At 38.4% G+C, this 23850-nt stretch overlaps 1 protein-coding gene across 5 annotated transcripts in view; it reads left to right on the forward strand.

Annotated features, from left to right (window-relative positions):
* RBKS (ribokinase) overlaps window positions 1-23850 on the forward strand; it is a 70411-nt gene that overhangs the window by 34933 nt on the left and 11628 nt on the right. For 4 of the 5 annotated variants that reach the window (XM_030035415.2, XM_030035413.2, XM_030035417.2 and 1 more), the window contains 2 exons: window positions 5059-5150; window positions 14703-14891. In XM_030035415.2, the coding sequence (XP_029891275.1) occupies window positions 5059-5150; window positions 14703-14891 (281 nt within the window). The remainder of the gene's footprint in view (window positions 1-5058; window positions 5151-14702; window positions 14892-23850) is intronic. The other variant, XM_030035414.2, reaches the window with a different exon arrangement.

A 23850-nucleotide genomic window follows, 5' to 3' on the forward strand; every position in this document is an offset into this window, starting at 1 on the left:
TGTTGCATGAAAAATATTCTTTATCATGCTTTCACAATAAAGATCCTGTGGTCTGTTCGGCTTTCTGTCATACTAGTTTTATTTAGAAATGAAACAATAGCCAACAAATTCATGCTACTCTAACGAAAACTGAATTCAGTTTTAAAATTTTGCAGTGTTTACCTTGAATGGTAAATGAACCCATACCCTTATAATCTCCCCGTATATGTCTGGTGCTGCCTTTCCTCCTATTTTCATGGTGTGACTGAATACAGTATAATGTTGTTAGGTCAGGAACTATAGGCCTGACTCTGGTATTATTCCAGAGCAGAGCAAGCATAATGAATGCAAGTCAGTAAAGTTCCACACAAAGTGAATGAAATGACCTCAAAAACAGACTTACGCCCTTGTTCTCCCAGCACAGCAGTAGGAATGGCTGTGGTTTTCTATATAGAACTTAACATCCTTAAAGTAAAAAAATGCTTTTTCTTCTTAACCAAAATTCTTAAGAGTGTGACTTGGCATACTGCCATTGAATAGACAGAGTCATGGTCTGTGAAATTATTAGTAAACTGTTACTGTGCTGTACTTTTAAATGTAGGCCATTATTCCTTCAGTGTAGCATATATGTAGATAAAAGCTGACATTTTGCTTGAACAGGATGGGGTTTCACTACCAACATAATGTTTTTAAGTGCCTGTAATGCTTTCAGTTACTCAAGCACAATTACCGTAGTATTTGAACACTAAGTAAATAATTATGCGAGGCAGCTATATGAGATTAAAAATATGTTGTTTGCGTCTATCCAGAAGGTAAGACTGGGAGGGTACAGCTCATAGTATGGTCAATCACACAGCAGGTCAGGGATGGAACTGGGATCAGAACTAACTGGTTCCTTGCAGCTGGGCCCAGGCTTGCTCCAGTAGATCACAGCATGTTGGGATTGTTGACTCTTCAGTCCTCCTTCCGCACGAATATCTGTTCTGCACCTGTTGTTATCACTGGTGTTCACGCACTAGTGAAGACACCAGATGTAGCGGAACTTTATGCATCATGTTCATGTATTTTGTGCTGATTTAAGCAGCTATGTTACATGCGAGCCTGGGAGAGTGTGGCTCTGAAACTATGGTGGTAATAGTCATAAACTCTATAAACAGAACTGCATGGGGAAAAATTATTTTGACTTCTGTTTGAAATATCAAAACTGGGTTCATGCAAATCTAAATAAAAATTAAAAATTTTAGAAAACCCAGTAGCACCTGGAATGCGTAAAATATAGGGGGAGGAGGGGAGCGGAACAGAGCTTGCTATATTTTTCATTATGTTTTATGAAAATGAATAAAAGCATTCTTAATCTAGTGGTTAATGGACTATAGTTGAGTCATAAGTCAATATCCCTGACTTATTTTGTCTACTTCTAAGTCTATGCATAGTTTTGGTAAGATGCTTCACACTTTTGTCACCCTCATACGGCAAGATGCCAGCCTGTGACAGAAGAAAAGATAGGATTTTTTTACAGGCAATTAAAAAAAATCCAAACCTGATACATGGAACAGACATGCAAGCATTTAGCAACTGTAGACAGCACAATATATCGAGAAAAGATAGTGGTTATCTGTGGGCCAGCTATAGTTCTGCGCTGTCAGTCTGCTATCGTTGTGCAGCTCTCATATCAGGAAAGCTTTGGTTGCTTCTGCTTTAAAGCAATATGGTACACATGTTCAAATGTCATGTGCAGTCAAATCTAAGTAAACAGCTGAGTTTGTAGCACTGTAAAAATCTATCCTTAGCCAACTGTAAATTGCTAATGCAATTTTCCTTCTTTTTGCCTGCAATATCCTCATGTATAATGCAGTACTGCATGTTAGGATGTGCACTAGACTATTTTTGTTTAAAACAGATGCATACCCAGATGCCTCAAACCTCTGTTTCAAGGGGTTTTTTGCTTGGTTTTCTTCATTCTTACTGAAAGAAATAAACAATAAGATGGCGAAAGAATGTAGACATGCAGGCAAGAACCCTTTGCTTCTGTTCAGTGAACATCCCCTGTATCTGTAAGCTAGAGAGGGACATCTCATGTTCTGACATCCTCTCATTGTGGCGCTAATTATTAAAGATCTTGTGACAATCTTGGGCAGAAGGAAGGAAGGAAGAAAGGGAGGAAGGAGGGAGGGAGGGAAGGAAGGAAGGAAAGAAGGAAGGGAGGGAGGAAGAGAGGGAGGGAGGGAGGGGAGGAAGGGAGGAAGGCTTGTGAATAATTATATGAAGTGGGTATAAATTGTAGTGGAAATCTGACTGGAAAATTCTAGGTTTTTAATGGCTACGTTTTGTGAAGCTGCTGCTGCTTCCAAGAGGGGGACCACTTCATTGATGGGCAAAGCGTTATTGTGTATCAAAGTCTGTAAAGCAGTTTTGGGGCTTCTGTAATGACAGACTCCATAAAAAATGGCTGATAATGTCCAGCCTATTAATACCTGTAGTGAAGAATGGGCTGGAAGCAGCCTCCGTTATTAAGGTTCCATGTCACCTGCAAGTAAAGGATCTATTTTTCAGATACTTCAACTTTTTAATCTTGGGCTGCAATTTTTCCTATCAGCTGTTTGTCCGTGGTTAAACTCTGTAATTTCTGCCAAACCATAGTGGCTGTAGAAACCAGGCAATGGAAAATGCCTCCTACCCTACCCCTTTTAAATTATGAATACTGGCTACCTTAACATTCACTTAAGACTTGATAGCAAGGAGCTATCTTATAAAGATAAGCCTTTACAACAGTATGGAAATCTGCCTGATTTTTACTGTATTATCTGCCTTTGGAAAATAACTACCTTTCACATAGTCTTGAGAAAATTGTTAGAGCTTCACAGCTAGCTTCCCCTGAGAGTCTGTCCACACAGGCAGTTGTCCATTTGGGCAGCATGACTTCCAGCGTAATTCCTTTATCTGGTTTTAGGCAACTTCTTTTATACAGTTAAAGATCTCTTGTAGGCCCAGGAAGTGCAGAGCAGGAACTTGCTTGATTTGAATACAGAAGAGACAAAAGCTGGACGGGAATGCTGGGGAGGGAGAGTAGGTTTCAGACAAGGGAAGAATTGGAGACATTTGCTTGATTTTGGGGGTGGCAGAGGAAGAAGGAAGAGAGAAGCTGAAAGGGGAACAAAATTGCAACAGAGAATAGGATTTGTTGAATCAAGACTGGACTAGAGGTAGAGTCAGGGAGTAGGCTGTGGGTACTGGAAGTGGGAAAAAAGCATAGGAGGCAGGGCGTAAAGGGATACGATGTGATGAAAGTTGAGTGAAAAAGGTTACTATTGCATAGTGCCTATGCAAGGAGGCATAAAGAATGGAAATTAGGTGAGGAGAATGGATCTTGGCAAAGGGAGAGAAAGAATTTGCGCAGAAAATAATTTGGTGTTCCTCAGGGGGACCAAACAGATTACCCTGTTCACAAGCCATGCTCTTCTTCACAGCCTGAAAGAGAATCTTAGGGTTCCTCTATCTCCCCCCTGCTCAGCAGATATTAAATATGAGAGCAAACTAATAATAATGTATTACACCCTGTTCATGATGAGTCTGTATTACTTAAAACCCAAGTTGGAACACTTCCAGTGCTGCTCCTGACCCATGTATATGTTGGTATGATACCACATGACAGTTTGTTTTCCAATATGTGCTGTTTGTTTGTTTTACCTAGGAAAGTATACCTTAAAGATTTCTGTTTAAAAAAAACTTTATTAGGGTTGCAATTCAGAAAATAGGAAATGCAAGAGTTAAGGTTGCCTGTGAAACCTTAATTTGTCTCCTTTCTGCATATGTATTATGTTGCAGTCTTTAATTATGTGATCACATGCTGTTTTTCAGTGGTATTTGATCATATAATTAAAGAGTTTATTATAATACATACTGTATTGTAAAAATATAAAGGAGCCAAATTAAGATTTCATTGGAAATCCTAATCCTGGCATTTTCTGACTTCTGAGTAAATGTCTTTGTCGCTTTAATACTCTTTTTAACGAGGCAGGTAGAGAGGCATGATAAAGTTGTACAGTCAAAAGCTAAAGGTTTCAGAGTGTTAATCAAAAAGGTCATCTTCTAAACTTCTTGGTATTCAGATTTCAGAAGTCTCTGTCCATCTTTCTCTTTTAGGGCATTCAATGGGATTCAGAAGCATTCAGGGTGTCTGAATATTATGTGCTATAGCTTAGGGTTTAAGTATGTGTTTAGGACTGAAAATTTAGGCATCCAAATTGGAAGATTTGATCACTTACTATAAGGAATATTTCTAAAGTAAGAGAATGTGCTTTATATAAAAAAGATGGCCTTGTGGTTAAGACACAGAAGTATTAATCATAAAATTGGCAAAGTGAGAAACCAAGTCTGCAGACTTCCTGTGTTAACAGTGAGTAAGTCACTTATACTGTCCTTATGACAAACCTTTTCTGCTGTTACACGGGGCCTTAGGCTACAGTTTAAAGTTAGGTTAACTAACATATTCTACCACGTGTTAAGTTTAGGCCTAGCTCTGCCAGAGAGCTTATTAAAAATATACAGTGCCTTGTCTACACTACAGTTTTATAATGTGGCAGTTTGAACAAGTTAGGTAACAACACATTCAGAGCACGTTTAACTCCTTGTCTGAACATGCCCTTCATTACTCCATACCCCTGTTTCTTCATGGACAGAATGCAGATAACAACACTGAAAAAATTCTAGAACTAAATCAGTTCTTGTAAAACTTACTAAAATCCTGGAGGAAGCATCATCAGTTAAACAAATTGCATTAGTGTCTAAGGCTTCCCCCCCCCCTTTTTTTTTTTTAATTTAAAAATTTCTTGGTTATTTTTTCTGTTACTCTTCTTTCATGTTCCCATCATGACAGGTGCCTGCACATGAATTAGAAGGGAACTTTAATATAATAAACAAAACTTTTAGCAGTTCTATAAAATGAGGACACAGAAACTGAGAGCCTTTTGTGTGTTAATAATAAACATTGAGGGCCATGAATTAACCACAGTGGTGTTTCAGGTGATGGTTTATGAATCTAAAACACTAGAGATTGAGACTTTTTTTTTTTTCTTCCAGTAAAGACTTTATTTAATGCAGCTCCAGCCCTTGCTGACCTAGATCCACAATTTTATACCCATTCTGATATCTTCTGCTGCAATGAAACTGAGGTAAGGTCATATGTCATGTTAAAGAAAGAGTCTTAAGCAGTAAAATTTCAGAGGGCTTCTGTTCTCAGAAATGCAGCATATGGAGCAGGAAAACCAAGGCATGCTCCTCATAGTCCTATGTAGGACTTTTGGAGGTGACAAGTTTGATCCCTGACCTAATGAGCAGAGAGGAGTATTCTAGAATACCATTAGATTGCACTCAAAATTAAATTGTTTGCAGCAGAAAAGTTGTGTCCAGCCTTCCTTACAAGTAGATGAGTAAAACAAATCTATAAAAGGACACTTTTAAAATGTTATCACTAGATCCTTCTTCTTGTTCTGTGGTCCCTTGATATGATTAGCGGGAATGTGCTAGCCATAGTGTTCTGACAGTTTTAAACTTGCTTGCCAGGAGGTGATGCACACATGCTGCACTTGATGGTAAATAGTAGCTTCATACGCCTCTTCCTGTCAGGTCTCTTTTCAGTGAATCTGTTTCTCTGGCCCTTCAACTGTATGTTTCTGCTTTTTTTTTCCTCCTTTCCCTCTCTTTTCTGATTCAGGTGTGTTATTTCTCCCAAAGGAAATTATTTTTGTCACAAGAGACAAGCTTGTCTCATAAGGCCTTTGTTTAAATTTCTTATTTATTAGCATTATGCATGCTGTGTTCCTTCCCCTCATCCCCTCATCCTCTCTTTATATAAACAGGAATGTGGGAGAAGTAACCTAGTGGATAGAAGCCATGCCTTGATCATAGTTAAAGTTATCTCCAACAAATATGATTTCTGCAATGAACCTTTGGGTGGAGAGGAGAGGGAAGAGCTAAGAGAAAAGCATGGCCCTGCTTACGTATAGGATTTTTTGTCTGATGACAATGTCTGTCAGAGTCCATCACAAACCATATCAGAAGTTCTCAGTTCACGAGTCTTCTAGCATTTAAAGGTCAGTCTAAGTAACCCAAATGGACATACGAGTTTTATTCTGGGATGTTTTGGTATGTGTCTGCTGAGTTCAGATACTCCAGAGCATTCAGGAATTAGCAAAGTAGGAAGGTGCGAGATGCCACGGCTCCTCAGGTTTCTGGAAGGCAAAGTTTCCAGTGTAACTGGCAGTGATAAAATTTGTGGCTCAGACATTGTCCAACAGCTACCAGAACTCAATTATATGTGATGAAAAGAATGCTAAGGCAAAGTATTCTTGTTCAGGGGACTTGCAGGACACCCATATGGTGTTTTCTTCATTCTTTCAGAAAGCACTTATGCCTGGACTATGCACCTGGATTGGCTAAACAGTGTAACGGTGCATATTTTGGGCTGAGAACACCAATACTGTCCCACCAATTTAGTAAATGTCATTCGTTGTTTGCTTTTTTCATAATGTCACTAGTTACTTGTTTTTTCCCCCTGTGAAAACTTATCCCCCATATATTAGAAACAAAACTTTGTTTTTCATTACTTGTCTATACCTGACTTTTCTCTCATTGCTCTTTGCAACACACATGTTAAAGTTTTCACTTTGTTATAGTTTATTGCTAGAGGACAGTCTTGAAAGAGACATTCTTCGAGAAGTTTAACTTGCTGGAGCCAGGGTGTATTATTATTACCACCACATGGAGAAAGGAAAATTACTTCTATTTGGAGAACAAGAAATACAGGTGTATAATTATAATAGATCCCTGCTCACTCATCTACCTTTCCTGCAGAGCTGGGGGTACAGTTTGCATTCTTTTCTGCTATTTTCTTTTAAAAAGTAATTACCATTTGAAGATAGCTGGGATCACTGTATGCAGTGTCAGACACAGAAATATGCTTTCTACTGTTCAGGAGGCTTATCTCTTCTGAATTTATGGAAATGGTAGACCTATGGAAGTTCCTGTCACCCATATCATGGGAGCACAGATCCAAGTGTGGGACTCCTACAGCATATTCTGAGAACAAGAATGGCACATAAATACCTTTGCTTTTAACAATAACTTTTCCATACTTGGCGATGAAATCAATTATGTTAGCACGACTGTAGTAATCAATTATGTTTGATTTCATCCTCTCTGTGTGTCTGATTTGTTATTGAATTGATTTTCAGGGATGAACTATTGCCATTGTTCCTTTCTTTTTGCTGAGAAAAGAAGAAATATGAAGCATTTGTTTTTCTTATGTCAGAAGTTTGAAAGTTGTTTTTTTAGTAATTGTTATATATTCATATGCCATCTGTTTTCTGTTTTCTTTCATGACTTTCTTTAATTTCAGATCCCTGTAATGTATGCACTTCAGAAGTTTGATATAGAGATAAATGTTTACATACTCAAATAAAGGTTACCAGTCACATCTCTGTATGACACTTAAAAGCATAAAGTTAATTCTACAAATCTCAAATATAATTCTATTTTTTTAAACTTCGTCCATTCAACCAACTACATCTGCATTTCCTTCATCTTCTTAAATCAGGAAGTACCTAAGACTTTGATGATTCAGAATATATACTGAGAAAAGATCTTTTTATACATTTTTTTTAATTTCCCTCAGTATCCACTAGCAGTCACAGTCAGAAAAGAGCAATTGGATAAGATGGACCTTTGCTCTGAGCCACTATGGCCATTCTTATATTATGAATTTTTTTTAATATTATTCTCTATGGCCAAATTTATTGAATGTGCTGCTTACAGCTGCCTTCCTGAGAAATTTTGTTCCAGCTCCATTGCCCCTCCTACTTGGTATTTCTAAGTCTCAACTTCCTTCTAGCCAAAATCCTATTTGTGTTCCCGCCTTACCCCTTTTGGGATCTTTTATTTTTTATTTGGGATTTTTAGGTACTACCAGAAAAAAATAGTGTATTTCTGCTTTATCTTTACTTAGTCTTTTAAATAGTTAATGAATTGTCTTGGGTTTAAAGATGAACTCTATAGAGCTATCCAGTTCAACTGCTTCTAAAACATTCTTTTTAACACAGACGTATATGCTAAGACAAGATTAAATTTACACTGATTCTTTTTCATTGCTTGGTTTGCCTTTCTTAGTCATTTAAATTTACAAGTATTTAGCACACAATTTTACCGAAATGTCCTTATCTTTCTTGTTCACCAAGACATACTTTTAAATGATAAAATCCTGTGGTTTGTGGATATTATGTGAATGATATGTTTCTGACAGAAGATTATGTTAGCTGTAGAACAGAACTCTAGCCATTTACCTTAAGACATCTCATACACTATGTGGAGTGTTTGTATTGTTACGGATGAGAAAAAGGGGGTAGTCCTTGTGATTAGCTGAATTATTACTGAGTCAGAAGTTTCTGTTATTTATTTACTGCGATGAAGGTCAGGAGTTTTGATCTGCAATGCCTTTGTCACAGAATAAAAGTTTAAAAATGTCAGCTATAGTTTCAGACAGCCTTTGGATGTCAGGTCCCAAACATGCAAATATCAAATACATCACACCTTATACTCCATCCTTCATTAAATGCTTTAGGATTTAATGAAATCACATGCAGTATCTGGTATAACAGCACAGCTTGTTCTTATGGATTTATGTGCTAGAGAAAAGCAAACAAAATTATACTATCAGTGAATTATCTACCATTAGTTTGTCTAGAAGGCTCTTCACAAGCTGTTCTTTTCACTTTTGCTTGTTGCAATAATAAATTTTTTTAATGTTTGACATTACTTTCTTTTTATGTGGTTCATGAACAAAAAAACTCAGAACAAATCTTGCAAGGTTATCAGTTCTTTCTTTGCTTAGCCTGTAGTTCAGTTTTATCTTTTCCCAGAAAGATCAAACTTGTTGAGACTAGTTTGTTAATTCCCAGATGTAGCACAGCCTAATCCCTGAGGTTTGTGCAGGAATGTGCTAGTTCTCCATTCCCTTAATTCTTCTAATGAAAAATAAATGTATCCGATGTCATCTTAGTGAAAACCAATGGTTGTTCTTTTCAGTCATCTATAAATGTTGAAAAAGAGACAACCGTATACAAGATGAGCTCTTTGGAATACTTACCATTTTTTTCCCACATATTTGCATGAGTCCTTGCTGCAGTATGGCCCTAGGCACAACCACAATGTCAATACAGTTCATGTGTTGTTTTTCTTATTTAGTGTGTGCATGCAATTACACAGCCCTGCAGGTTAGGAACCAAAATATATTGCACATCAGCGATTTCAATTTGGTCCTAAATGTTTTGAAGAACGGCTGCTTCTCCGTTCAAAGAATACTGAGGAGCCCTTCAGGAGAAGGAAAACTCCTAAATGGTTACAGCAAATGATTTAGTTTGTCAAGCTATTTTTAATGCAAAACTGGGAGCTGCTTTCTCCCTTATGTAAAATGGGTATCAGACTTCTGATCTAAATAAGAAAGGCCTAGCAAAGATTTAATTAAATGCTAACAGAATACTTTGGGGCTTCAACGGTAGAAAGCAGTAAAACTAAATATGAGTTCATTGCTAATTTTGTTAAATAAAGCTGCAAGATGTATAAAATAGGTATTATCCTATTGTTTCCTTTTAAGTGTTGTTGTCTATTACTAAAGGCTAGATCATTTTTGGAAGAAATATTAATAATGGAAATTCTTGTTAATATGTCCAAAATCAAGAGACAGTATTGACTTTTACAAGATTCAGAGAATACCAAGTTTATAAAACTATATCTGGGGTCTTGGATTAGGACATTTAAGATACTGCTTATTAATATAGAGTGATTAATACTAGGGATAGTCTTTCTTAAGAAAAAATAACTGATAGCTCTAGTAGTCAAAACAAAAATAGGTCCTTTAGAATTAAAATATTTCAGAACATCTCTTGAATTTGCCTTTTCTGTTCTAAGTAATGGAAGGCTACTACTGTGCCATTATGTAGAAGTTGCCAGCAATTCACAGTATATTTTAATTCCAACTTTGTTCTAAAGCCCATTTTATCAGTTGCTGGAAACTATGAAATTTCCCATATTTAGTCTAAAATGGAAGATGTTACTTTTGGGAGGGGAGGGAATAGCTTCAAGCCAATTAATTTCAATCAGGTTTTAATTATTCTAGCATGATAAGTATTTCTGTCTGTATGTATGTAAAAATTTTATAATTTGAAACAACTGGAACTAGCTTGGCTTGTGGCCTGATATTGCAATTGCTTATATACCAAATCTGTCTCACTACTTCTTTGGGACTGTTCACATGTGTTAGAATTAATGAGATTGAGTTCTTGTTCTGTCATTCTCAGAGAAATCTCCTAAGGTACAAGCCAAGTTTGTAGCCAACTGGCTTACTGTGTTTAAATATTTAAACTTAAAAATATTTTAAATTATCATATGTCATTTTAGATGGGTTAGCCTTAAAACTGGCACAGTTTCCCCATTGTTATTTATTAATTCTGTTCCAGCAGTACCAGGCAACATTTGCAAAGTTGTTACTGTGCTAGGTGCACAAAAAGCAGTCCAAATGATGGACTGTTCCCCAAAGAATTAACACTTCTTGTTATTTCACCAGTTTATATTTGCTGAGGATCATAAGATCACAGAATTTGGGAACAGACCTCTGGAGGTCTCTAGTCCAACACCCTGGTGAAGCATGGCTGGTTTAGGTCAGATTGCTCACAGCTTTGTCCAGTCAAGTTTTGAATCTCCAAAGATGGAGATTGCAGACCTCTGGGCACCTGTTTCACTGCTTCATCACCTTTGTGGTGAAAAAGCTTGTGCTAATAGTGGAATTTCCCATGTTCCAGCTTGTGCTTGTTATCTCTAGCCCTATCCCTGTGCACCTTCAAGAAGAGTCTGGCTCCCTGTTCCCTATACCCACCCATTAAATTGCTGTAGACAGCAATTATATCTCCCCTTAGCCTTGTGTTCTTAAGGCTGAAAAAGCCTGCTTCTCCCAGCCTCTTCTTGTACATCCTGGTCTCTGGCCCCCTGGCTGTCTTGATGGCCTTCCAATGTAGTGTGCTGTAGTGTGTCAGTGTCTTACTTGTGCCAGAGATCCCAAAACTAGACACCATGCTGCAGATTTGGTCTCGCAAATGCCAACAGAGGATCCAGAACATCTCTCTGAAAGTGGTTGTGTAAGCCATAGGCTGCCCCAAATGCATCACAGCTAGGAACACTTGGCAAAGGTTCATATCATAGTTTCATTCGCACTTTTAGTGCACAACCCAGTGCAAACTAGTACTGCTGTTGAAAGAAGTTAATTGTTTTGGGTTGGCTTTTGGGGATGGTGTGGGATTGGGGGGAGGGGTGTTAATTTTAACACAGATCTGCCTTGCAATCCAATTTGTTTCCTGGCCACACAAATGGCTGTGCTGGCACAAGAGAATGGTCCATGTGGACAAGAGTGGAAGGGAAAAAGCAGGATCATTTTTCTTCTGTAGCAGTGCTGTTTTGTGTCAACTTGCTGTGACTAGACTCCACAGTCTAAAGAGACATGGAGAGTTAACTAAGATTAGTGAGGATTATGGCCAAGAACTTTCCTATCAGTTAAATTAAAAGCTTCAGTTAAATTTGTCTTCCACTTTTGTAAACAAAATTAAGAGAATTCTGTGTGGATTAATTATATAATATCCATCATAGGTTTATTCTGACAACAGTTTTGTGGAATGTCCTCTTGCTTTAATAGGTTCATTTAACTGAGGAGTTTTATGAGACTAGCTGCAGAAAAATAAAATTCTTAATTTGCTGCTCTTTTGTACAGTGCTATGGCAAATGTCCATATTGGGCTTTTAGTATTGTTATTTAATTTTTTCTTTACATAACCATTAGTTATTTCCTTCAATTGTACCACAGTTTGTTTTTTAAATAAGATTCTACTGAAGGGAGGAACTTAAAAACTCACCACAGTATTTAACATCAGTTGACATTTACCGCAATCTCTAATTATTGGCACAGAATCTGTCTGGCTTCTGCTGCTTTTATGGTTCTTCCAGCTTGTTCCAGTGTTTTTTAGTTTTACCATCCTGCCATAGATGAGTTAGATGATAGTGGTTTCAAGCAGTTGAAGATCTACTTTTATACAGACTCTGCCTGTTCAAATAATTTTGTTTATTGGTATAAGTAGTGTAAAGATGAAAAGAAAGATTTCTGCAAAACCTTTTACATATCAGTCCCAGAACAATTCTTTCACTAGCCAAGTGAAAAATTCTGTTGACTTGTGACACAGCAAGCACCAAGAGGGGTGCAATGCTAATGCTAAGCATACAGCATGTGCATTTTGTTAGTAAGAATATTATATTTAAATACTTCATTTACCTTGCTCATGAGCTTACAGAAGTGTAAATACCTCTTAAATAAACCCAAATTAGATTTGCTGTTTCTCTACCAAAACCAAATCCACTTTCATCCTGGAGAATCTGCAACATAGGTAGAATGTTTGGAATTATTGCCCCTCATAAAGTACATTGGAAATTTAGATAGCCAGTTTCATTCAAGGATTTGTGTTAATCCATTTTTATTCTTGTAACGTGATGGGTTAGGTATTCTGAATAGAGGAATACATCATTCCTGCTCCAGAGATCTTAAAATTCATTAAGAGACACAGACTCTTTAGACACTTAAATATTAGAGTATATCTATATTTTAACACTATTTATTATCTATCCTTAGTTACTCCAAAGCCATTATTGGTGTATTGACTTCTTGCAAACCTTGCAAGAAGACACATTCAAAAGGTTTTGTGAGATACTTTTTGAAACAGATTTTCTTATTTGAAAATACTTTTATAACCTTTTAAAAACTGGAATAGGTTTAATTTGCTTAGTTGGTACTGCAAGAGAAGTTTGAGCAGCATGGTGACATGCCAAAGAGAAAATTGGATAGGTTTAGTTGCCTTCTTATAATTTAAAGCTTAGGATATTCTTGTCTGGGATCAGTGTGGTTAACAAAAGTAGTTTTAAATTGCGTGTTCGTGTTAACCACATCTTGCCCCTGCAGTGCACAAGTTTACCCACCAAGGCCTGCCACACCAGATTCTGCCTTCTAGCGATCAGATCAACAATGCTTGAAATCATTTGTCCACTTGTCTAAGTAGAGGCTGCAGGACTTGGTCCTGTAATTTTGAAAACTAAACCCAGAAAGTACTCTGCTAACGATACTATAAACTCTAGGGAGTGTGTTGGCATAATCTGGCCCTTCAGAGCCTAAGGGTGGCTTCTCTCTCCCAGGTCAGGCTGAAACGCAGGAAATGACAGTGGCAAGCAGCAGGCGCTGACTCACGCTGGGGGAGGTTTACTTTGGGATGGCTGTAGTAGTTCCTGTCCCCAGCTGTCTGCCCTCCCTCTCTTTACTACAGGCATGGCCTGTGCTTCGTGAAGCAGTTGTTTAATCACTAGAGTTTACAGTCCATTATATCAAGAAGTATGTGCACTGAATTCAAGTTGCAGTAATGCGGAGGAAGGTAGTTTGAAATGTTTCAGCAGCTGTCTCCCAAGAAGCCGAGCTGCCCATGCATGTATTATCTGAAAATACTTCAGACTGCATTTTTCAGGATCCAGCAGCAGCCTTATAGTGCAAGATAAAGTAGGACTTCCCTCTTCTCAAGCAAGCAGGACAAGATTCAGTAAAGACAGCAAAATACAGTATGTCTGTTTACTTACAATAGAAGGCATACCGTATTATGCAGGAGTACTGCCTGCTAGACTGTTTCAGATAAAACACACTGTATTTTCTCTTCCCTTTCTTCCTGTTTCATTCTTGTTCTCTTCCCTGCCAAAACAAAAAGAAAAAGTACATGACGCTTGGCAATGCTATGCCAGCAAGAAAATGTATGAAGTGGCAAAAAGGATGCTTGATTCTGGAGTCTTCGCTGCAGATTTGGGGGAAATTTTGCTCTTAGTTGGGTGGAACTAGACGAGATTAATTTTAAGAGCCAATTGGGAGAAGTTGACTTAAGGTCACCATCTGTTAGAAGAGTTTATCTGTGTTTGTACAGAGCCAACACGGAAGAGTCTCAGTCTTGACAGAGGCCTATGGACATGGCCATAACACAAATACATAATAATCTTGTAATGGACCTTTGCCCAAAGAGGGCTTCAGATAACTTTTAGGTATTCTTATCTAAAAATATATATTAAAGTAAACAGAGTGGTCAAAGTTGAGCAATTATTTTTGTTTCCTTGAAGAGATTTTCCCTTGTGACTTCCCTCTGAACTGTGAGAATTTAAAAAAAAATTTTTAAAGTCTCTCACTTAGTGATAAATATCCCCCAACAATAGTGACCAAGTTGCCATGTAGCATTTTTCACATAAGACCACAAAATGCTTTTGCCAAGGCTGTGTCATTGTGTCCATATCACAGATGAAGAAACTGAGGCATGTGGGAGAAATGTGATTACACTAAGGGTTGCATGCCAGGTAAGTCATAGAAGCTGGAACAGAACCCATGCCTCCTGTGTCTCTGCCTAGGCTGCTCTCCGTTAGTCTGCTGTGCCTGAAGTAGATGCTGATTTCAAACAAGGAGCAAGGCATAGCTGAATATCGGTGTAGGAAGTGGTTTCATGATCATCCTATAATACACATTTTAAAAAGATACTAAATACTGTTTTCAAATGCAACTGTTGTCCAAAAATTAATGCTGTCAGATTATGATTTTTGTTTGCGTGGGTTATTTTCCAGGCAGAAATTTTAACGGGCATCCCAGTTGGCAACCTTGAAGATGCTGAAAAAGTGGGATGCATGCTGTTAGAAAGAGGGTGTAAGCTCGTAATTGTTACTCTTGGAGCAGAAGGCTGCATGATGATATCAGTAGAAGAACCCATTCCAAAGCACGTTCCTGCTGGGAAGGTCAGAGCTGTGGACACTACGGTACGTTTTTGTGGTTTAACTGTCTTGCTTTGGAAAAGACTGCTTAAGCACTAAGGGAAAGCAATGAGTAATCAGCCAAATCTTTGGGCACTAGCACAAAGGCTAATTTATGATGTGAAATTGAGATCTCGCTTCCAGCCTCTCATATATTAAATGTCAGTTCACTTGAGTTTTATAGTCTGTATTGTAGGTGAGCTAGAATTATTATACATACTGATAGTATCTTCATGTTCCCCCTTTACTGAAGTCAGTACCTGCCTCTGACAGTAATGCATGATGCCAATGGCTTGAGCTGCGGTCCTGTTTTTTAACCTTTGCCCAGTCATATAATTCATCTTGTCCAGAACTCAAATGCTGTGGGAGAAAGGAGATACTACTGCCCTCACAGTCTGGAACTTAATGTTTGCCTTTTCTGACACAAGCATGAATTGCTTACCAAGTCTAGCATAAGGTGACTGAAGACATAATTTTTACAGAATATAGTGGAAAAAACCCAAAAAGTTCTTGCTCCTTCATGACGACTATTTTATGATGATGGGTAAGGGATACTTGGTCAGAGGCATTTTAGTCTTTGACATGAGGGTACTTTATTTACTTCCTGCTCAGAATTAAATGCAGAAAGCATACTGTAACAGACCACTAAATACAATACCCCCAGCAAAAAATAAAAGCAGGACAGGCAATAGTTAAGATAGCATTGCTATGAAAACCTTACCACATTGCACATATGGGGCTATTTTGTGTTCCTAGTATTATCTGACATAAATCCAAAATAATTCCAGTGGAGTTACTGAGAGCAGAGCAGGTCATTTTGTATGTACTAACTATACATGTAAATGCCTGTTATAATAACGTCATATTACATATGTTCTGTTACAATAGTTCATTAAAATCCTGGAGATTTTACCATCTGGTGCATTCCATATCTGAATTGCATTAATAATAACTAGTTCTTGTAGCATGTTTTTTATTCATGGACCTCATACTGCTTCACAAAGAGGGAAGGCAACTGCTTAAAAGATGAGGAAACAGAGGCATAGGGGACTGAAACTACCTAGCTCATTAGCATGCAGTGGTAGAGCTAGGAGTAAAGTCACTTCATCTAAAACAGAAGATCACTCATAGATTTGGACTGTGATGTGCTGGTACTGTGGAAGGCTTTGTTTCACTTTTAAATTTAGTCCTTTTCAACTTAACTCTGAAACAGTAGCTTTATTTTCCTCCTTTGCCCCTTTGTCATTTAGAAGTTTGACCTCAAGTTAGTGCTGATTTTGGAATGTCCTAAAGTTCTGGTTAAGGGAGCCATCACTGTACTATGCTGTGCGTAAGGTTCTTGGTAGGGGACTACAGATACCAAACCACCTCTGCCTGCTTTTAGCCCAGAATTAGAAGTGCCAAGGGAGTGAAAGTCAGAGCTCCCAAAGCTGACCAGAAGCAGGATTTATTAGCTTGGGAGCAACACCTTGTGAACCTGGCAGTACGGCTCCTTGCTCTCAGTTGGTAAATCCACTATTGCTATCAAAGCTTAGTGTAGAGTTTTTTCTACATCACACAGAAGTGATGAAGAAGAAACATGTGTGATCTGCTTCTTCAAAAGAAGCAGAAAATTGCTGCCAGATCAGCTATTGTTTGATATCTTAAGATATTTGCTGCTCTTGGAATAAAACAGCAATACTGAAACCACACACTGTGACTGAAAAGCACTTTTTATCTTGCCTTGCCTAGCAGTTCAGAGTTTCATGACTGAACTGATTTAATCCTCTTTTTTTTTTTTTTGTCTTGTTTTTTTAAATAAAAGCAATTTCTTTGAGTTTACTGAATCCTTGCCCTGCCTCCTTGTGGCCAACAAGTTACTGGCTTTCACATAGCAGAGGATTTTCACAGTTAATTTTGTTAATCTACTTAAATACCAGTGGGTTGTTTTCAGTAAAACAGCTGTGCTCAGTTTACTCTTGCAGACTGAATGAAAAAAGATGTGTTGGCCTTCCATTATAAAAGTCTTGCAGTGCTTAGACTGATTATCTCTTTGCCTGAAAGCAAGTGGTTTTAAAGCAACCCTTCCAAACACTAAGCAAAATGTCATCCTCAACTAACCTGGATAGCTCTATTACTAAAATAAATACTAAACATTCTAGTAGGACATGTTATTCTCTTCAGAGGCATGTCTGCAGTGGATCCTTCCCCAGGGAAATAAGCTCAAGCTGTAAAGTGGCTTAGCAAGTAGCCACCTATGCACAGAGTATTCAGAGCTGTTCATGTGCATGCTCTTAACATGCCATTTAATACTAAACAAAAGTTGCTACCTTAAACTGCCCTGACTTCAGCAACTTGACGGACCAGGCAGTAATTTTTTAAGCTGCCATAATTCAATCACATCTGGTTATGTGCCTGTATCCATGTTGACATTGTTTGGCTCTGCAGAAGGTAAGGTTACTGCCAGACAAAGAGTTAAATGATGTGTATAACCCATGATAGGATTTGCAAAAGGTTACAGAGCCCTTATGAAAACAGTCTGTATTAAAACAGAGTTTGCCATTTAGAAGATACACATATAAAATACCAGATGAGCTTCAAAGGCCTCTTCCACTGTAGAAGTTTTCCCATAGCTGCTACCACTGCCCAGAGCCCTCTCTGCAGCAGCGCAGGTTCAATACTGCCTCCTGGTCATTTCTGCTGTTCACAACAATTTTGAAAATTTTTGATGAGAAAATACTTGGGTAGGTACAGCCACAAAGATTAAGAATTTGAGTTCCTTGTCCCAGGTAGCGTGCTCCCCATTCTCCATGTTCATAGGTTCATCAGAGAGATTAAGGGTTGATAGACCATAGAGCCTGGCTCTTCCTCCTAGTCCTTGATAGGTGGTTAATCTAAGAGTTTATTGGCAGAACACTGGGAAAAGCTGGCTCCATCTCCCACTTTGTGGTGGAATATGAATCTTCAAGATTGAAAGTCTGGCATTTTTCACCCACATTAAATCAATACTATAAAGGGAAAAAAAAAGGCTTGTTGATTTTTTTTTTTTTTAGCGCTAATTATCTTAATGTGGGCTTTACTAATGTATGCAATGCTTCCCATGACTGTTAGCAGAGCTCTGCATACACAGTCCAAAACATGTAGAGCACGAATAGTCGTTTAGAAGGAAGTTTTGCAAGACATGGTATTGTAAAGCTGAAACATCTGTTTCTTCTGTTATAGCTAAATAGTGCAAGAAGCTTTTGTTAAGAAAATAAACTTTCCCTTCATTTTACTAGTTTCTGCTAGCTATTTTCTGTATGCAAATTTTGAATAAAAATAAGTGTATTATTGAAAAATCATCCTTAAATTTTCTGTATGAAAGAAATATCTGATTAAGGCCACTAGCTGTATCAATTTGTATTTGAAGCAGATGACATACGTTAGAGACATTTGACACATAAAAAAGTACTAATATGTAGATAATATAAGAAAGGTATACATTATAATCTATTTTCATTACTTTAAATAGTTGCTTTTAAATCTACTTGACTACATGAAGTTAAATATATGTATTTACTTTATTTTTGGAAGAAGCTATTTCCACTTTAGGAACTATTAGATGGAGCTGCATTAAAATAGCTGTGAACGATAATGATATAATTCCATTTATATGACACTTCTTCAGTTGGTAGCAGAAGGTTTCACAAACCATTCACAAATTTGATAAGCATTTCATAGAAAACAATAATATCATATACAAGCATTTTGCAGTTGCGTGTGTGTGTGTGTGTGTGTGTGAAGCAGTTTGCTTGCTGCTGAAGCAGAAGCACAGCTGAGGTGGAACACAGCCGCTGCTTGCGAACACAGCTGTGGGACATGATCAAACACAGTCAGGTCAAAATTGTACTTGAGGTGAAGTAGATGATCTGTGTGATGAACCACACAATGATCCTGGATCGTGGCATCTGCTGCTCCAGTAGCCCTGAACATGCCATCCTGGCAGAGACATATGCAGTCTGATGACAGGGAAGGCCACAACATTGTCCATGTTGGAGAACGAAGCTCTGCCTTTTTGCCCCTTCACTCCTGCCATTCCTCCTGTGCTTCTGACAATCACACAAAGTGTAATTTACAGCACTATTTACATCTATTTACATTTACTAATTATATTCCATTGAAACTGCCAAGGAAAATTTGTCAGAAGAATGTAATTACTCAAAGCTGGAATTTGGCCAGCAGTGAGATTAGTTCCCTTCCATTTTGCAAAAAAGCACCATGGGATCTTACAGAACCGAGTGCTTCAAGTGGCAGCTGGGGACCAAGTCAAGCCTGTATTGCCGGAGGCCTGCCTAGGGCTTGGTATGTGCAGGTGGGCTTTGCGGAGGCAGTTGGGCTGTCTGGAGCTCCAGGTTACTGGGGGTCTGGGCTTTAGAGGATTGTCCGTGCCAGGCCTCCTCTGGAGGTGGGGCAGTCTGGTGGTCGGTGGCTACAGCAGGCTGGAACGTGCCTGCTGGCTCTGGGGCTGCACCCTGGGGCTTGGAGCTTTGCCTTTTACTGTGGTTGCTCCTTGCAGTTGAAGGTGGGGTGTCCTGTCTAGGATCCATGCTTCGAATTGGAGGGCTGGCACAGGCAGAATCTCTCCTACGTGGGGGTATTAGTGGAAAACGGCAGCTGCCCTGCTGTTACTCCCCCATTTCCAAGTTGCATCATGGAGGTCACTTTTTGTGGGGAAGTGCTTAGGGTTAGGTTTTTGTAACCTCTAGTTTGCTCCAGAGCCTGGTTTGGATCGAGATGCTGAACAGCATCCATACATGCTTGCATCAGTTAGGGTGACTCCAGTTTCCATCTCATCTGATCTTTTAAATACATAGTACAGTTGCTCTGCTTAATGTCTCTTCATCAGCTTCTACTTGACCTCTAGGTTTACACATGCCGATGTTGTGTGCCCAAAACTCCTGCATTAGCACACTCACAATCAGGAGATTAGGCATCTGCATATCTAGCTTAGGTATGGATGTATTCTCTGTAAAGGCAAATGGAGACACTTGGGCACACAATATTTAAATGAAAATTTGGAATCACTTTTCACAATGGTGCCCTCAGTAATCACAGCAACTCCGTGGTCTCCCTTTTAAATCTCATGGAGAACCCAGAATGTTTAACTTCACAGTATTTCTAAGCACAACCATTAAATTTCCCATAAAATTTCTTACATTACCAGCATTTTCTCTGCCTGGCTGTGCTTTTCGATACAGAGAGTGCACAGCCTGCTGAGGGAAGCTAAGGAGATCACAGGTGGAGGTGCCGTGCTTATAAACAGTAAACTCATTTATAAGACATGATAAAATTCAATATTTAATCTACTCAGTTATGCCTGAAATTTGATGTGAGTGTATGATTTATTCTATATGGTCCTTCTCTGTATGACATTCTCAGAGACAGATGATACATATTATTTGTCATAAATGTTACCATTATTTTTGCATGTCAGTTCTGCAAAATGAAGTCTAATTGCTACAATATGAATTTGTCATCAGATGTTTTATGTTCAAATCCTATTAAGTTGCCCTCTGATTTCTTATTACAATGTATTAGATCTTGCTCTTTTACTACGGGAGAGAATTAAAAAGGCTGTCTTTAAGCAGAAGAGTGCTCACTGAGCAGCTTTGTATTGAACTCTTAAGACGTTACACAGTCTTTATTTTAATAAAGCCTCATATAAGTGTATAGCTATATAATTTTAGATATGTCACAGTATTCAGGCCTGTGCCGTAATTGTTGTCTAAAGAAGGCAGTGTGATTTAGCGATTTGAACAAAGGACTGAGTAAGAGTTCCAGGGCTCTGCAAAAGACTTGCTGTAAATCCTTGGGAGAGTTATTTGTCTTCTTTGTATGCCAATTTATCTATCCATAAATTGGTGCTGCTATTAATGTATTGCATATAAACCATGAGAAGTCTGTTAGAGATCAGAACAGAACCTGGGAGGCCTTTTCCCAGGCTTTTCATAACCTCAGGCCAGTTGTGCTTCTTTGGGAGCTTTGCAAACTCATTGAAGTTCTGCTTGAAGTTGAGAGGTCTTGTCTGTAAAAATATGGTTTACACTAAAATTCTCTGACTTAGCTGTATCTTCTGGTTTGGAGGAAGCCTGAGCCAGAGGAGTGAAGTGGACACTGAAATAAAGCCTTAGAATATAAATAAATCCAAAACAGTCCTCCTAATAACAGCAATTCTTTGTCTCCTGACTTTGTGGCCTAACGTCTGAAGCTCAAGGGGATATAAATACAACACTCTGTGCAATGACTAATTACTCAAAATTCTGTGCATCAGCAGAAGTGGGACTTGTGGTTGACTCTAATATTATCAAATGCCTTTGCTATTTAATAATCTTGTAGCCGTACATTATTTAGCATGCTGTTTGCACAAAGAACAGTGATTTTATTTCAGCTATCTCTCAACAAAGTAAAAATGCAGCTGGTAGTAAATGAAGCATTTGGCAGACAATGTGTCTGATGTACAGTTCTCTAACTTGCTAAGAAGAGAAGAATGTTGTTGAGTGTTTAACCTTTTCCTACCCAAGGATGTAACAAGGAGTAAAGTGACCACAAAGGGCAAGGTCTTCTATTTTTCTTTTTCTTTTTCTTTTTTGTTTTCATTTTTTTCTTTTTTTCTTTTTTTTATTTTTTTTATTTTATTTTTCTTTTCTCATCTTCCCTTTCTTTTTCAAGGAAAGCAAAAACGTTACTATCGGGCAAACAGCTTATCTGTCAGTGGGGTTTATTCACACACCAACACAGAGTAATTATGCCCAGAGCTCCCATTAACATCCCGCAAACCGACAGCATAATAGCTTCCTTTCTTTAACATGAAACCAAAATAGGTTAATAAATAAGTTCAGTTCCAGTCATAGCCCACTTTCTGACTTAGCCTTCTGCATTCCCCCTTTTACAAATATGGAATCCATTGAATTTTGGAACAGAAAAAACATGAGGAATAAGTTAATCTGCCAGACACTCAAATCAGCAATCTGCACTGTAAATCTATTTAAAGCTGCATCTATTATGTTCTGAAGTTCAGCTGAACTGTGAAAGGGCACATGACTGAAATCACTGCATTTGAGTTGACTCACAGTTAAGAGTAGATGGGAATTGCTTGGCTCATCACAAGTTTCTGCTTCTGATTCAGGCCTTCTAAAGACACTTCAGTTTTTGAAGACTTGATCAGTGGCCTAAGGGTATACAGGTATCCAGTGATGAGAGCAATTGCAAGAGTTGCGTCCCTCTGCATTGGCAGTCAACTGAGAAAAGGTAGAGCAAGCTCTTTCGCCTTGGAGACCAGAAAGCTATATTATCCCCATTTTACAGATAGGAAAAATGGAACAAAAATGTTAACGATTAGGTGCTCTGAAGCACTAGCTAAAAATATCCTGCTCCAAGTTACATAGGGCGTTGGGGTGATGTACCCAAAAATGAAGCACAGGCATATATTGTCCCATGCTATTCTCTTAACTTCTAGACAACATTGTCATGGAAGGAAACACTGTTTATCTGCCTAGTAACTGTCTATTTAAATCTGTAAGAACAAACAATGTAAACAAAATGAGCAAACAGAAGCAGGCTTGTACAGAACAATTTGCAGCCTTGTTTTCCAGTGGAAGATTCCACGGACCACCCGGGCTTTGCTCTAGTCCTTTTCTCAACCACGGATCATCTAATTAAATCCCTCTCCATTCCTGACTCTAAGTGGAAGAGAGCCTACAGTCCTGTACAGTTTCTTTCCAGATGGAAATGCATAATTTAACAGAGATACAGCTGATGGGGAGAAGTGGGCCCAAAGCAGTATTAGCATTTGCCACAAATTGCATTAAATTACAAGGGGGTACTTAATGAAGATGTAGAATAAAAAGATTAAAACTAATATTTACTTTTCTAAGCCCCTTCTAAGATTGCAGTGCCAGGCAACAAAAACCTCATAGTAAAACTGAATTTCTGTCTCAGTTACTTTAGTGATACCAAGAATTGTTTGGGTTTGCTATACACCATCAGTACCAGGTCATAACATTTTGTCCCATTGCATCCTACAGCTTTGTTCCATATACATGTATACATATACGTAAAGTTGCTAAGCACCTTACATTATTTACTACTTCTGTACTCACAGCACAAGGTAAAGTACTACTCTTACTGCTGTTTTGTAGATGGGGAACAAAAGCACACAGGGACTGGCTTGTCAGTGGCAAGCAAACCTGCTTCCCTTGATAAAACCATAACTTCTTCGCTATGCTTCTCTTCAAAGAGAATTAGGACTAGAGGAAAAATCTTGTCAGGATATCAGCTGTCTCATTTTTAGAACTGTACATCGTTGTAGATGTCAACGTAAATGAGAAAGTACATAGGAGTACAGAGTCGCTTTGCATTGAATGCTTCTTGAAGAGGCTGTAAGGGATTTGTGGAAATGTGCTACGAGGACAGGTGCTTTGGCTCCACTACTGTCATACTGAGAAATATCCCTGTTTGGAATTTAACCCACTTGATTGGTCTGGACAGAAAAAAGTAGGGACACTGGCAGCATTTATGCACCAACTCAAATGTTTTGTTTGGAGGCCAGAACACATGAAGGATACAGCATCCAACATCTGGGCCTGAGACTACGTTCTGATGAGGTCTAGGGAAGCTGAGTTCAGAAATATCTTGAAGCTATCTTCATGCCATCTCACTTCTGGGATGCTTTAGTAGATGAAACAATAGTATAATTCATGCAGGTTGAGAGCAGAATTGGAAATGACCCTTTTATTGCTTCTCTTGGGCTAACTATGGCTTGCAACGCAAGTCAAAATCATTGCAGCAGAACGTGCTGCATCCCTTTTCTTGATTTGCCCTCCTCCCCTTGTCTTTATGATGAAGCCAGTACAGGGTCTCCACGAAGAGGATGTTCAGTGCTGGTATGTAGCTCACCCTGTGTTCAGAGCACATATTGGGCTGCCAATGTCAGTTGTAATGGTGCATA

This window comes from Aquila chrysaetos, chromosome 13 (genome assembly GCF_900496995.4).
Source record: "Aquila chrysaetos chrysaetos chromosome 13, bAquChr1.4, whole genome shotgun sequence".
Classification (NCBI taxonomy): Eukaryota; Metazoa; Chordata; class Aves; order Accipitriformes; family Accipitridae; genus Aquila; species Aquila chrysaetos.